Source organism: Nematolebias whitei, chromosome 1, assembly GCF_014905685.2.
Source record: "Nematolebias whitei isolate Nwh7 chromosome 1, NemWhi1, whole genome shotgun sequence".
Lineage (NCBI taxonomy): Eukaryota > Metazoa > Chordata > Actinopteri > Cyprinodontiformes > Rivulidae > Nematolebias > Nematolebias whitei.
In genome coordinates this window covers 25,300,283-25,316,833 of record NC_056498.1, presented here as the reverse complement: position 1 = coordinate 25,316,833, position 16,551 = coordinate 25,300,283, and the positions used below count along the sequence as shown (strand labels likewise).

At 39.4% G+C, this 16,551-nt stretch overlaps 1 protein-coding gene across 1 annotated transcript; it reads left to right on the top strand.

Annotated features, from left to right (window-relative positions):
* Positions 1-4,221: 4,221 nt before the first annotated feature.
* Positions 4,222-15,402, top strand: LOC119409122 (receptor-type tyrosine-protein phosphatase delta; the record flags this gene model as incomplete). The annotated part of the gene is given in 9 exon segments (XM_037675991.1): positions 4,222-4,341; positions 4,441-4,595; positions 11,728-12,013; positions 12,492-12,670; positions 12,790-12,916; positions 12,993-13,118; positions 13,887-14,041; positions 14,182-14,317; positions 14,683-15,402. Coding segments are annotated over 9 exon segments (1,353 nt in total), but the record flags the coding sequence as incomplete, so codon positions are not given.
* Between the last annotated feature and the right edge of the window lie 1,149 nt (positions 15,403-16,551).

The window sequence follows — 16,551 nt, the reverse complement described above, 5'->3', positions numbered from 1 at the left end:
CACACACGTATATAAAATACTTAATTACACACATTTGAGTAGATGTAATAAATTACTTTAATTCCTGTTTAAATGCAATTCATCCTGCCATACCTGCAGTGTCTTCAGTCTTTGCCAGCAAATTAAAAGTTGAAGCTTAATCATTAAATTATTATCTTTGTGTTAGATTTTTTTATAAATCACATTTAAACACTGCTTGTACCAATTAAATTAAATAAAAAGTAACACATGTTCTCTATCACCGTCATTAATCAGATAAATAAACAAACAAACAAACAGCTTCATCTACCAGAGAGACTGACGTTACATTTTCTCTCTTGAAACAGAACAATGTGTTAAATTGTAGAGACTCACCTGCAACACATGACGAGTCGTATCAGCTGCAGCTCCTTCCTCCTCCTCGTGACTCCGACATGTTTACGTTTATCTCCGTGGTTCTCCCGTGTCGTGTCGGCGATTTTCAAAGCGCTTCTCATTTTTTCATCTTTGTGAAGTTCTCCCACTCTTTGGAGGACTTGGGTCGAACAGTTTTCGCTGCGTCGGTCATTTGTAAAATTTACTTAAATTTCCTTTGAAAACAGCCTCTGCTTTGCTCCCCCCTCGCTCTGTTCAACTCGCGCTGCAGTTTTTTTTTTTTTTAAACTTTATTCAGTCAGTCAGCATTGACAATGAACTGCCCGTGAACAAAACTAAACCGCTCCGCAGCGCCGTGAAAGATGAATGATCGCGCGACACAACGAATCGATAATGAAATTCGTTGCCAACGCTTTTAATCATCGATTTTTATCGATTTTATCGATTCGTTGTTGCAGCCCTAATTGAAACCATTTTCAAGCCGGACCGATTAATGTTCATCTTAACCTCTTAAATGACTTAATCCTAATCCACACATTTGCTTCACTTAGTTTTTATGCGCTGATTTTAACCGTGTCTCTACAACTATGGATAATTTAATTTTTGACTGGACACAATTTGTGGTGAAAATTATAAAGATTTTTTAAAACTCTGTTTTGTTGGAAACGTGGACAAAAAAAATCCAATTTCAGAAACAATGATGCAGCAGTCAGGCTGTTTATCCTGATCCGGTCACCAGTAACCTTTGATTGTGTGCTGAAATGATTATTAACTGACAACTGTAACGAGTGTTGGAAGTCGCACTCAACGGTGCAAACAAGAAAATTTTCTACATTTAAACAAAGAAAATATTTTTAAACTGAAGGAACAGCGGAACTAAAATCTTTGTGGTTTCAAATCCAGATTGTTAAAATACAGTAGTCCCTCATTTATCACGGGGTTTAGGGTCTCACGCCCCCCGCAATAAGTGAAAAACCGTGAAGCAGGGATACAGTAGTCCAAGTTCAATCTTCACTCCCAATCTCCCTGCGTCTGTGCAAATAATTTAAATTTAAAATACAGTAATATTTTAAATATACAATCCATGCAGCATGGGTTGTTTAAAATATTACAGTATTTAAATTGTAGAGAAGAGAAGCAGGACACAGCTCTGCAGCACGGAGCAGAAATGTACTTCTTGATCAAGTACACTTCAACAACTGAACATAGAAGTTCTAAAATAATAAAAAATAACTGTAAACACTATTATATTTAGTAAATTATGAAGATTTGACGATGTGACATTGTATTTTCCGGCGTATAAGTCGCCTCTGAGTATGAGTCGCATCAGCCAAAAGAAGCATCATGAAGAGGAAAAAAACATATAAGTCACCTTACGTGTCACCGCTGACCTGTCGCGTTTATTATACATTTATTTAATGGTCAAAACAGCTTCATTTCGCCTGGGTGGTGTGGCACCATCCATCCATCACGGTCAGAGCCACTAGTTCTCCAGGGTTTCTCCACCTGCACCAGCTGAGTGAAGCGAGCGTGCACGGGAGGACTCGCTGTTGCAGTTCTTTGAAATTTAAAGTGTCAGTCAAAAATTGTGTTATGAATATAGAAAAGCATATACATGTTTAAGTCGCTTCGGCGTATAAGTCGCTGGACAGACACATCTATGCAAAAACCTGCAATTTATATACCGGAAAATACGATAATTTGAATTTCAAGTTGGAAGAGAAGTCGATCGGTGCAGCTGGACAACAAAGGGTTAGCCCTTCGCAAAGCTTCTGCAGCATGGAGGAGAAATGTGTGGGTGGCAGAGAGGAGATCATGACCACATTGCTGCAGGAGGGAGCTTCTCCCTGCACCTGTGGGCTGCACAAAGGTGCAGCAGGTGATAAATCATTTAAAATCATTTATTTTAAATGTTTAAATGTCACCGGTTCTGTTAATAACTTTTATGGACAGAATTTCTAGGCACAGCCAGGGTGTTGAGGGGATCCGTTTGGTGGCCTTAGGATCGCGTCTCTGTTTTTTGCAGATGATGTGGTCCTATTGGCTTCATCAGGTCGTGATCTAGAGCTTTCACTGGAGCAGTTCGCAGCCGAGTGTGACGCGGCCGGAATGAGGATCAATTCGTCCAAATCCGAGGCCATGGTCTTGAGCCAGAAAAGGGTAGAGTGCCCACTCTAGGTCGGGGAGGAGTTCCTGCCCCAATTGGAGGAGTTCAAGTATCTCGGGGTCTTGTTCACGAATGAGGGAAAAATGGAGAGAGAAATCGATAGGCGGATAGGTGCAGCGTCGGCAGTGAAGCAGGCGCTGTACAGGTCTGACGTGGTGAAGAGAGCTGAGTCAAAAGGCGAAGCTCTCAATTTACCGATAGATCTACGTTCCTACCCTCATCTATGGTCATGAGCTTTGGGTTGTGACCGACAGAACGAGATCTCGGATACAAACGGCCGAAATTAGTTTTCTCCGCAAGGTGTCTGGGCTCTCCCTTAGAGATAATGTGAGAAGCTCGATCATCCGGGAGGGACTATGTTTCTCGACTGGCCTGGGAACGCCTCGGGATTCCCCCGGAGGAGCTGGCCCAAGTGGCTGGGGAGAGGGAAGTCTGAGCCTCCCTATTTAGGCTGCTACCCCCACAACCCGACCCCGGATAAGCGGAAGAAAATGGATGGATGGATGGATGGATGGATGGATGGATGGATGGATGGATGGATGGATGGATGGATGGATGGATATTTTAAATAAACAATCCATGCCGCTTGTGCGGTTCATCCATCAATCAGCCAATTGTGTCATGTCCAATCTTACTTTGAAAATCTGCGAAAGAGCGAGTCCACAAAAGTCGAACCGCAAAGTAGTGAGGGGCTACTGTAGTGCCTGACCTCAAGTCAACCCATGCCTAATGCCAACTGTGTTTACAGAAAGTTTTACTGAATTTTCATAAAACTTTGCTTGGCAAATGCTTTTTATGGTGATTTGTAAGATAAAAATGAGCCGCAACACCAATTTTACTTCTCAGATCACATTTTATAAGGATAAATCCCCCCAACCAGTTTATTTTAAACCCTTACCTCACTTCATATTTATATATCATATTGTGATTCTACCTTGATAACAGTATGTGACTGTCATATCAGTTAGTATTGGTCATTGCTCAACTATTAGTAGATGCTACACTTTCTAGATATCCCCATTCCATGGACTGGTGTCTTGTGGTTTTGTCAAAGTGAACAACACAAAAAATGTAAAACTGCAGCAGATATTAACCCGTGTTCAAAATACAGCTGTTCCCTTGACACAAATCTCACCGTTTACCTGGACTTGGGGCCGGCACAAGAGATGCACTGGATTGTGCTCCCTGTGTTCAATTTACCACATAAACTCCATTAATGCCAAAGGCCAATGTAGAGAGAGAAAAACAAATGCTTTTGAGAAACCTATTTATTTCCAGTCCAACTTGAGCCAAGCCTCTTTTTGTCAGCTAAAGAGTAACGCCGCAATTAAACAGTGTTTTATTGTCCGTTTACTTGGAAACAAAGCTGTGGACTGCAGAAATGATAAAGCTGAGACAATATGACTGGACGATGTGGCTATTTGTAATTATAGAGTAAGTCGGGACAATTAATAGCACTGTTGACTGCTTACAAATATCTCAAGGCAGTTTATTGATTTGGAAATTAAAGTCACTCAGCAGGAATGAGGGGGGATAGACATTTATTTTGACATTGTTGTTATAGGGAACCTCATTGCCTAAACATGAAATACATTGCAAAAACGGACCATTATAAATTTTATGTCACTACATTTTGGACATAAAGCATTCCTAAATGCCTATTCAAACATAATCTAACGAGACATTTCTCTCCCCCGCAGGTAAAATGTGATCAATACTGGCCCACGAGAGGGACAGAAACGTACGGGCTCATCCAAGTAACATTGTTAGACACAGTGGAGTTGGCCACATACTGCGTCAGGACACTTGCACTTTTCAAAGTAAGGATTTTGTTTCATAGTGTTCAATTTAACCGCATCGCAGCTCTGAAGTGTCTGACACAAGCGGCGTGCGTTACCTTCTCTCATCTCCCTATTCAGAATGGCTCCAGTGAAAAGAGAGAGGTGAGGCAGTTCCAGTTCACCGCCTGGCCGGACCACGGGGTACCAGAACACCCCACTCCGTTTCTCGCCTTCCTCAGACGAGTGAAAGCTTGCAATCCCCCAGATGCGGGGCCCATGGTGGTGCACTGCAGGTACAAAACAACATGGTTTTGCAAAAATATCCTGAAGCATGAAATTGATTTTTTTTCCTCTCCATTTCCTGTAATGAATAAATGAATACATACTGTATGGGGAGGAGGGGGGACCCAAGATATTCTTGGTTATTTAGAGGTTCATATTTTAGTCATTTGTGTAATGATAATATCAAGAAGTTTCAACTTGAACCAGAAGAAAAAAAACTACTGATGAAAGGAGAATTTCTGATTCAGGGTGCATTACAGGCCGAGCAAGTCATCCCACCGTTTTCCCCTTGAATTCAAAAAGGTGTTTTCTGCGTCGCAGCACAAAGAGTACCAGTGTCATTCCCCTCGGCAATCTTAAAAAAAATCTCCTCCTACACAGCGACACCAACACAGATACAGGCTGACCTGTCGTATTCCATGCTGCATCAGTAACATTGCACATCACCAGCCCACAAGTCTTTGCTTAATACATCCTAAGACTTACACGCCAATCCCCCGTCTAACAGCTACATAAGAAGCCTCAATCCCCAACAGAGGGCTCAAACATTAAACTGAATTTTCTGGCTTCTCCCTACTTCTGGAGTCATCAAAGGCTCTGCGGCAAACAGGCAACACAAGGAGTACAAAGAAAGAAAGAAGAACAGTGTTTCCGATTACTAGCCTTGGCAGGGTGCTTGTCGGACAGGAGGTGGGCGGGGGTTAGCGGCAGTAGAGTGCTACATTACTAATGTCAGTGGTTGTCGATGGGGGGTGGAGGTAGCTGAGTGCTAAGTTACCAATGCTAGGTTGAAGCTACTTGTCCTGTTGCTACAATCTCTGCTCCTTATCTGGAAGTGTTGGAACTTTCGTCAAAGGGGGGCCAGGTACCTTTGTAGGCAGGGTGTTCAGTTCTGTTGACAGGATGGGGCGCCCTCCTTGGATAATGGTAGGGGAAACACTGAAGAAAAAACTCGTTCATAAACAGTCACAGTGAGAGTAACAGAAGCAAACTTTTGTCAAAAACTGAAAAAACAGGAAGGGGAGAGATTGCTGAAGTTAATTACTGATAGTTGGCAAACTGCTTCAAATTATAAGAGATGAATAAACCAGGAACTAAAGGCTACAGATTGGGGTTTGAAATTTGCCTGGCTTCCGATCAGATACAGTCATGTCCAAATCCTTCAACGGGCCTTTTCCTAATTTCATGTTTCACCACCATCCTAAATGAAGCGAGATGTGAAATTGACATGCTTGCAGAAATACCTTTAGGCATGTGTGGTGGATAAGCTGTTACATGCAAGATAAAAATATTTAAGCTAAATCGGTACGTATTTTATTTTTCTAAGTGCATATAAAAATGTATTTTTCCACAAACAATCGATCGTAAATGCCAACAATTGACAAACTAAACCATTTACAGTTGCGGTCACAAGTTTACACAAACTCGTATCTTTAATTTAAACTGTTCTTTTTCAACGGTGGAATGACCATACAACGTACAACTTTTAGTTTTTAGTTTCTACAAGCAAGTATTGAGCATATATGTTAGAATTTACTGTGGATTTGATCTAATCCACAGGGACTTTTACATACAGACTCAAACATTTACATTCACGTTGTACTGCTATTAAGCTTATGGTCAAATGTTTCTATACAGGTAGAATTTAAATTAGTTTCCTGTCACATAAATGTTTAACCTTAATTATACTATACAGAAATGTATGACATACTTTAATCTGTTTTATCCATTCAGAAACCAGTTTCGATGTTATTGGGATCATTATACTGTTGGAAATCACAATCATGTCCAAGTGTTCTTAGGTTTGAAAGCCTCTTCCAAGTACACGACTCGTCATTGTGGCCAAATGATCTTTATCTCATGTGACCATCAAACTTTTCTTCTGGCAGCTTTTGTTTTGTTTCTATGGATACATTTCAGTTGAGCTTAAAGGGGGAACTTTGGAGCAGGAGCTTGTTTCTTGGTTGGTAGTCTCTGTTCATGGCGATGTTGAAGTTTACAATTCACAGCAGGCCTAACCCGTCGTGGTTCCTGCATACCTTAACCATTTTCTTTTCATCTGAGGCTGACAGTTTTGGACTTCTGGACCTTGTCACATCTGAATAACTTGTACTTGTGTGCAACATGCTGAACTTCGAATGACCTTAGAATCTAAAGTTGTTCGAACGTTTCTTCTTGGATCTAAATAGAGTTTTAGCCGTTACCACAGTTCATTGTCTGTCAAAGAAACTTAGAGCTGCAGCCAATCAGGACTGGTATTGAAGATAGTCTTGTCAAAGACGGTTTCTACAAAGGTTTAGGTGAATGTGTATATGTGAAAGTGTATTTTTGATCCTTTGTGGAGTAAACAAAATCCATAATGAATTGCAAATCCTGCACCGTTTTTTTTTTTTAAATAAATGATGGTGCATGTTGCAAAATTATTCAACCCTGGCGACTGACTGCAACTGAATATACAAGTAAGACCGTGGTGAGGGTCAATTTTATAACTTTTACAGACCAGTAAAAATTCTTCTTCTTTAAAATGTATTATTTTTATTGGTATCATTTTTATTACACTTCAATTTTGATCTGTAATAATCCATATATAGACAATAGGGAGATTTTATTCTGCTGAACATCAAAAGGATGTTCGTAATTATCTGTCTTACAAAGCAGACCTAAGAAAGTTCATAAAAGAATTTAAATTGTGTGGCATTTCCTTATGCAACATGATTAATATGAGTTTCGTGGGTGGTTAATCCATCGCCCACGGCGTTATTTCAGAGTATCCATTAAAATGCATTCACGCGTTTTCCATTGCGGTGGGAACATCTTAGAAAATCGAGTCCCAGAAACATTTTCACATTTCCATCCATACTCAACGTCGTGGACGGTTTTCTCCTGTAAACACTCAGGCATTGGAAGGTTACAGCAGAGTTCAAAAGGATTAAATGTTAAAAAGATTACAACCTCTAAGCTTCCAGTCAGCCAGAAGGAAACAAAAATTCATACAATGAACATTTTAAATTTTCACAAGATTGTACCTAGGCATTTTCCCCTATGTGTCATTTTAACCAGGTTACACAAACATCTTCGTTTTGAATATTTAAGTTGTTACCATCTTCCTTTAAGCCTATGTGAGTTTATGCATAACTCTTCTTTGCTGCAAAGTCGTTTTTAAAACCAGTCGGACAATAACTGCACTCACTAAAGAAGTGGGTTTTATTTGCTATACCAGCAGCCTTTTTCCTTCCTTTGATAGATGGCTTTTACTTATTGGCTTTTTTAAATGTATGTGAATGTTTTTGAATGTTGTTTTGAGACAACTTATTGCGACAGCACTATAAAAATAAACCGAATTGAATTATTTGAAACCCTAATACAACCAGAGAAACTATCTTCATGTCCGACAACATCCCCAGAGGACGAGATTAACCAAGTCCCCTCTGAACAGTGTTGCTCCTGCCACGTGTCTAAGCATCCTTGGACAAGACAATAATATGCATATATGTGGAGTTTTGACACACAAGGTATTCTGAAAATAAAATAAAAACTGTTGTACGTATACAAACTGCGTCAAAGTCTTAAATAATTTCTCTTTTGCTTCGGAGCCAGACTTTCTTGTGGTCTTGATTTGTAGTTTTTTAAGCTTTTTAATGGTCTGTTGTTTTCTTTAGACATGGGCTGCTTTTTGACTCGCTTTCTTTCCAGTACCTGACCAGTTTCATAGTATTGGTTTGTTTCATTTACCTCCAACCTATGAATAATTCAGGTACCAAAATGCTCTTAAACTCGATGGATGGACCAGTTGTAAATGGGATTAACTAACCCTGAAAAAACAAAAATCTAAAGGACTTTAGTTAGCAAACTAAGCTAGCACTTTCCTAACAGCTTGTCACAGAAGTACTAACTAGTTTGTAACTTTATGAATTAATGCCGTAGATATTAGCTAGATAATACTTTAATAACTTTACAGGGAGACTTTGACAAAAAAAGTCTCATTTCTTTATTTTTAAAATAGTTTAGGTTCAACAAAGTGAATAAAGAGTGGTTAGCAAACACTTGGCAGAAAAGATGATCGACTTAAAGATGGCGCAACTTACGTCGGCCCGTAGCTGAATTTTTGTTTTCCCATTTTTTAAGACATTAAAGTCATCTGCTCTATTGTGTTTTCATCCTGACACTAATTTATTGCTGAACAACCCACTGTCATGGTAAGGTGCAGGAACTGGGCAGAACATGAGCAACAAAGCAGCCAAAGTCCTAAGAATAATCCAGGAAGTTTGATAAAGAAGACAACTTGAAAGATGACTTTAAAAAATAAATAAATTTTGGCTCAGTGAAAATGAAATATTTGTAAATTAGAGGTTGTTTAGAGCGTTTGCACTAATATGTGAATCTCTGGGTTTTTAACCCTTTAGGAAGCCCTCAATAAGTAAAAATAAGTAAAAGAGACACTGTGGTTTAAGCCCTGCACAAGTTCACCAAAGGAATGTCTTGAAAGCGTTCTGCCCACCCTCGTACTCAGCCATCAAGAAGAAAACACGTCTTGCGTTTTATGACAAGAATCATTTTGAAATGATCTACACCTTCACTTCATTAATAATTGTCAGTTCACTCATTCAAAAGTATTCAGCCACAGTAAAGACTAGAATTATCTTCTCTGTTTTGAGCAAACCAGTTGTCCTGGTGCGTTTCATTTAATCTATGTGCACGTTTTGTAAGCAGAGCAGCAGAATGGTGACAGTTGAGCTGACAGCTAGTGATTCTGTAACAATGCATATGTAATTGCTTTCACTGCTGCTAATGCTTTATCTTCACAGAACCCATTGCAGCTGTGTTTTACACTGTTTTTTCCCTCCTCTCCCAGCCCTTTCCCCCTAAACTCTTGGAAAGCATATTAGTCTGACACTTTAGTGTGTGTCAACAGCCAAGGCAGCTGCTTTTGAATAGCTGAAAAGGCAGTGTCAGGTCATTAGTGCAGCCAGTCTGCCAGCACTCCTTCAACTGCCAAATGTACGGACAGCGTTCTGCACCAACACACATCTCTCGTCAATAAAGGAATATTACAAATGTTGCTTGCATTTCCTGTTTTTTTTTTTTTTTTTTAAAGGTGAAGAATAAAACACTGTTGATGTGGATTTCTGCAGCTCAGCTTTTAAAAAAAAAAAAAAAGCCTGAGAATTTCTCCTGCTGCGTAACACCACTCTCCTCCCCATTTCCCCTTCCCCGTCTTCCTCTGTCTCCGTCTCTCAGGCTCTGCGCTGTCGCTCTGTCATTTACTCTCCAGCAGGTCATCACTCTCCCACATTCAAGACTGCAGCATAAATGTTTTCAACTGCAGTGAAAGGGAGGAAATCTCCAGTCTCTCTATCTAAAGCCCAAAGGGCTTAGGTGCTTTCAGACCTGGAAGTGATTCATTCCTCAAATATCCCTGGGATGCATTTACATTTCTTTTGCTCAAACTTTCCTCTTCTTTCACTTATGCACTTAAAAAAACATCTTGTTTAGCCAATTTTTTTTTATTTTTTTTTACATTTTGTAAATGATCATAAGACCATTTGCTAAATCCGCCCGTGTGTGTCTGCAGCTGCACATTTCCAGTGCAGCATGGCACATTAGGTAGACTTGGCCCTGAGGGACCAGTTTAACTGCCTCTTGAGTTTCCCTTTCTCTGTGCCCTCAGAGCAAATAAAAACACGAACGTTTCCTCTTCAGAAGGAGGAGGCATGTGAGTGCGGCTCACACCTCACTGGCATGTCAGCCTAATGAATTGAATTACCTATTTACCTTTGAGTGCCATGTGCAAGGACTTGCCTTGTCAAAGCCGAGCTTTGTGGAAAGTGAAAGGAGAGTTGGCGAACAAGATCCGACACAACCCTGTTGCCCTCAGTAAATAATCATCAGAGAGCATCTTCTATTCTGGTCCGAACATGTAATGTGCAGATGTGAGTGTTCTGGAGCCGTCAGCAGAACGTGCTGCATTTATTCAGCGTGTTTCCGTGTGACCTGCAAGGAGAGGTCAAAGTGAAACAGTAAAACACTTTTCCTCCTTTTTGCTAGAGTTGTTGTTTTCTTCTCCTGCTGCACATTTCACACAATGTAAAAAAAAAAAAAAAAGGCCAGTGTGAATCTTAATGAAGAGACCTGCCTTTTAGTGCCTCTTACTAAGCTTTCATGTCATTTCGGTGCACTGTGCTATGCTAATGGCCTTAATTGTAGTCAGCTGCACTTCTCCATCGTCGCCCAGCACATTAATAAGTCCGTGGGCAAAGATGTGCCTCTCTAATTTACAGCCGTGTATCACTTTTGTAGTTGTGGCACTTTTCAAAGGCGTGAGCTAAAGGTTAAAAGTACCTGTTGCGCAAGTGCAAAAGGTCTGGTTGTGTCGAAGGCACAAATGGGGTCTGGAGTGAAAGAGTAAATTGCAAATCTGGCTTGGGGCGTTCAAAAGTCTGAAGCCTTCCTCTGCTTAGGGGAATTTCAAATACAAATGTACATCAAGTCGCAAAAACATATGCTTTTGAGCAACCTCAGTTTGGAGAATAAGTTTATTTTTCACTGTATTTATGAGCTAATGGTTAGTTCAAGTTTGCCAAAGACCAAAGTGGAATAATGCAGTCTTAGCTTCACTCTCAAAAAAAACTGTGGTCAATGTGAAGACCTTTCCTTAAAGCAACACTATAGAAGATCTGAGCTATTGTTTTAAGATGTCTCATACATACAATACACTTAACTTCATAAACTCATCACATATTCCCAATGAGGAATGGACAGACAGGGTTTTAGTATAGCGTAGCCCCTTTTTTAAACCTTGTATCTGACTTAATTTACTAAGTATTTTGCCTAAACTGTTTAGTCTTTATAAGTATGGGTTATATCCAGGAAATTAAAAATGTGGAATAGACCCATCCCACATTTTTTAACCATGCATGAGTCACTTGGACTGTAGAGATCTTGATTTTGGTTCCTATATGTGGGAATTTGTAGATTAATCTTGTTAATCTTGGCTAAATGTGTCTATTTGGGATCTAAGTCTGGTTTTAAACGTCAACAAAACTTTCCGATGAAGTTTAGCCCGATTTCTGCCAAGATGGACAGGTTGGATGAGATTAAGTTGCCTTATGCATTTTTTAACTTATTTCCCATTGTCCACTGCAGTGCTGGGGTTGGACGCACAGGTTGCTTCATTGTGATCGATGCCATGCTGGAGCGTATCAAACACGAAAAGACCGTGGATATCTACGGACATGTTACAGTAATGCGTGCCCAACGCAACTACATGGTGCAGACAGAAGACCAGTATGTCTTTATACATGACGCGCTCCAGGAGGCCGTCAACTGCGGCACCACCGAAGTGCCCGCCAGAAACCTGTACGCCTACATCCAGAAACTGACCCAGATAGAGGGTGGGGAGAACGTCACGGGCATGGAGCTCGAGTTCAAGGTACAAACTGTGTATCAGTGTAACCTGGTTACATTGTATTTCCTTTTTTTGCGACATTTAGTGTCCCAAGTCACCAGACGCAGTTTGGCCCAAGTAGACATCATGGGGCCTTTGGTTTTATCTTTATTTAATTTAGGTCACTTGCTTGTGTAATAGAACATGATATACTCCTTCTTATTGCTTTTCCCTTCCATACCCCCTCTCTCTTCAGCCACATTGGTCTTAGTTTACATTAAAAAAAATGCTAAACATAGGTTTTCCCTACCACAGACATTTGACTTTCCACATACAATTAATTAAAAAACAGTTTTGTCCAGCTGATCGTTTTTTTATTCATTCTTACTCTCAAGATATGCACATGTTGCAAGACTTTTCTGTCAAAGCCACTCAGGACAAAAAGTAAAAACCTCAACATCAGTGCCTCTAACTGGCATTATTGCACTCATGGGTCTCTTTTCTTTCTCTTTTCGCCATGCAGCGTTTAGCAAACACTAAAGCCCACACGTCGCGATTCATCAGTGCCAATCTTCCCTGTAACAAGTTTAAGAACCGCCTTGTTAACATAATGCCATACGAGTCCACACGAGTGTGTCTTCAGCCCATCCGAGGAGTCGAAGGCTCAGACTACATCAATGCCAGTTTCATTGATGGATACAGGCAAGTGCTAAAACACTCCCGAATACAAAACATAACAGAAATCTGTAAAATAAATGTCATGCACCCATAAAAAATGCTAGCAGTTAAATGTATTTTTGTTTTATCTCTCATGGTTTCAGGCAACAGAAGGCTTACATCGCAACACAGGGACCACTGGCAGAGACCACAGAGGACTTCTGGAGAATGCTCTGGGAGCACAACTCCACTATTGTAGTCATGCTCACCAAGCTTAGAGAAATGGGCAGGGTACGCATACGGTGATGCTTCAATAAAGTAAGTCTATGAAGATGATGTTGTGACTGACTATGGTGTGTTTCTCCAGGAAAAATGCCACCAGTACTGGCCAGCAGAAAGATCAGCAAGATACCAGTACTTTGTGGTGGACCCCATGGCGGAATATAACATGCCCCAGTATATCCTGAGGGAGTTCAAAGTGACTGATGCCAGGGTAAGACTGCTTTCATAAAGCAAATAAAGATGAAAACTCATGGAACTGGAGCTCAAAAATCCAAGTTTTATCCTTGAGTCATTAAAATACCTGGGTACTAACAATAGACACTAGTGCAAAAAATGATCAAAGCCAGTAGAATCATAATATATAGAATTGGGTATTTTCTTCTATCATATATTTTTTTTGCCTGAAGGTAAGTCAGTTTAAATAAAAAGGTTAAATGCTGTGACCGTAATTGCTGACATTTTGTTTGAAGGAGTCATTAGAGCAAGAGTTTGGCATTTGCACAAGTATTTGTTTATTCCAAACGATGGCCCAAAGTGTAACAGAAGTGTAAGTGGAAATTTACGGAAGTTGTGACATATGTCAAAGAATAAAAAATAAATGCGCTGGCAGCACTGAGCTTCCAGTTTTTAATTCCATCAAAGGCTCAGACAGATAAATGTTGCAGACTGCCTCCTTTGTAGAGAATGTTGCACTGTCTCGTCTATGGGATTGCTTTCCTTATCGGGGGGGATACAACATCATATAAGCGATGCACACCCTCAGAGTCGAGACTCCTGACACCCTGTCAAGAGTCACGAATCAAAGCATCTTAGTGTTCATTTTAAATGCATTCAGGTATAATGACATCGTTTTAAAAAAATAATGTTTTTTTTTTGGTGTCTTCTTCCAGTTTAAACAAACGTGATTGAGACCGTTCAAAAAAGTGGATCTTCAGTTTCTGAGCAATGCTCTTCTTTTTGTTTTTCCCTTTGGTGTCAGGATGGGCAGTCACGAACAGTAAGGCAGTTTCAGTTCACAGACTGGCCTGAACAAGGAGTGCCAAAATCAGGGGAGGGTTTCATCGATTTCATTGGCCAAGTACATAAAACAAAAGAGCAGTTCGGCCAAGACGGTCCGATCACGGTCCACTGTAGGTAGGTGGCCAACCGGCGTAGTTAAACATTTCGTAGATGTTCTAAAAACAAACTTTCTATTGAGAGTGCACAAATCATATGGAAAAGTCTTTCTGGCTACAAATTACAACCTGTTTGCCCTTTTGTTCTCTTTTGCACAGCGCGGGTGTTGGTAGAACTGGAGTTTTCATCACCCTAAGCATAGTCTTGGAACGGATGAGATACGAGGGCGTAGTAGACATCTTTCAGACAGTGAAGATGCTACGGACACAAAGACCGGCTATGGTACAGACAGAGGTGAGATGTTACTGTTCTGTAGGTGTTTGTAGGAATAGCATCGTCACTTCTTGTTATTCTATTTTATTACCGTTGTCTGAATGTTGTTGGAGAACTTTACAAATTCTCTTAAACCAAGGAGATAAACTCTTTGGAAAGCCTCTGCTAAATGCTATAAGTAATTTAGACTCTGAATCAGATGAATGTAGTCTCCACTGTACATTTATTACATCATTTCACAAATACTTGCCCATGTCATCACACTATTCTGTATATTTTTTTTAAGAACGCTTGTTTTTAATCTCTGTAGAAAAGAAGGTTGGGCAATTATGTGCAAAAGGAAAAAAGACAGAGGATTTGGGCACTGATGTCTTCTCTCTTTTCAGGATCAATACCAATTCTGCTACAGAGCTGGCTTGGAATATTTGGGAAGCTTTGATCACTATGCAACGTAAAACACCCAGTATTGGAAGATAAGAGCAGAGGGTCCTTTGGGAGGAAAAAAAACACAAATCCTATTGAGCCTCTCTTCTGAGCCATAAATTCCTGCTTGAGAAAGTACTCCTTAACTCCTTGCTAACAATTTAAGTGTTGGATGTGTGACATGACTTGACAAAAAAAACAAAAAACAAGAGATCATTTCCGGAGGACCAAGTATGTCCCAACCCCAATTAAAAAAACCTTGCCTTGGTGCAAAGCAAGGGAATCCGAACTATTGAAGCATCACGTGGAATACTTTTTCTTTATGCTTCAAGGATTCATTTTGGGGGCTCATGAAACTAAATGAAACCAACACAAGAAAAGAGTAATCAAACAATAATGGCATCGTCAGAAATGCATCAATAACTTAACGAGAGACAACGGAGGCACACAGAACTGCAGAGGGAAACAACTCAATGCACATTGTAAAAAAAATAAATACAATCTGTTTCACAATCAAGTCCACAGAGAAACCATTGCAAAAGAAGACGATGCTTGGTCCACAAGAGCAAGACAGACTAAGTAATAATGAATTATTTCCTGTCACGATGTTAATCATTTCAGTTTGGGGCATCAAAATGAAATAAAAACTATGATTTAGTTTTTTTAGTACTTTTATTAAACAACTGATGTGCTTTTTTGAACTGTGTGATTTTTTTTTTTTTTCCTACACAAACTTATCACTTGGAGGAAAATAGTGATAAAACATGTTTTTTTTTAAGCTGTAGTACTGTTCAAATGTATGTGCCGTTTTGCGAAGACTTCTTGTTTTTATTTTGTTCGTTTTGTCAAACTTGGTGCAAAAACTTCACACTACCAAAAAGTAACTTTATTTAAAAGTTATTTTTTGGTGTGTTTGTGTTCATTTTATTTATGTTTTTGTTTTGTTTTTTGTTCCAGTTTCACAATCATGAACATGGTAACTTAATTACTTCCATTATCTTTATACCGGGGATTTGCGGAATCAACAGGGATGAGCAAAGTATGAAGTTGCTGCTACAGATTATCTTAGTTCTTCCATTTTACAGTGATAAGAGAGAATCTGATGAATTGGACAAGTCTATACGGTGTATACGGAGTCAAATATATGTATATTAAAGTATAGTTATAACATATATATATATATATATATATACATAGAGGTTATATAAAAGGGATTTGTCTATGAAAGCTTTCAGAATAAGAGTTGTGTGCTATGGAGGAAATTAAGATATTTTTCACTGGAATGCACATCAGTAAGACAAAACTATTCTGATTCAGTGCAATCTTTTTTTGTTTTTGTGCAATACATGTGTAGGTAGGGTTTCATGTGGCTATGTTTCTCACTCATGGCATTATTATCCCGTCCACACAAACAAAAGGTGACAGTGAAAGCATCATTTTAAATACAGATTCTAATTAAAGACACTGCTCCACGCAACAGGGCAACAGGTACAAAGACGTCACTTTCTTGTGGTTCTTTAAAGCATTCAGTGGAAATGAAATATAAATATATAAATATTTGTTTTTGCATTTAGAGTGCCTTATATTTATGCCTGTTTTTATAATGTTTCATTTAAAGTTAATGTATCCTTTGAGTAATGTAGGCATTTAATGTAAATGAAAATGTAAAAAGTTTATTTACCTTTCATTTTGTCATACGGTGAGATTATAAAATATGCAAATAAGAGCATTTCAGAGGTCATAGATTTTACTTTTAGTGGCCTTACTATGGCTGAGTGAATTAGAACTAAACGGTGACCACCACAAAAACATTACGGTAGAAAAACGTCAGT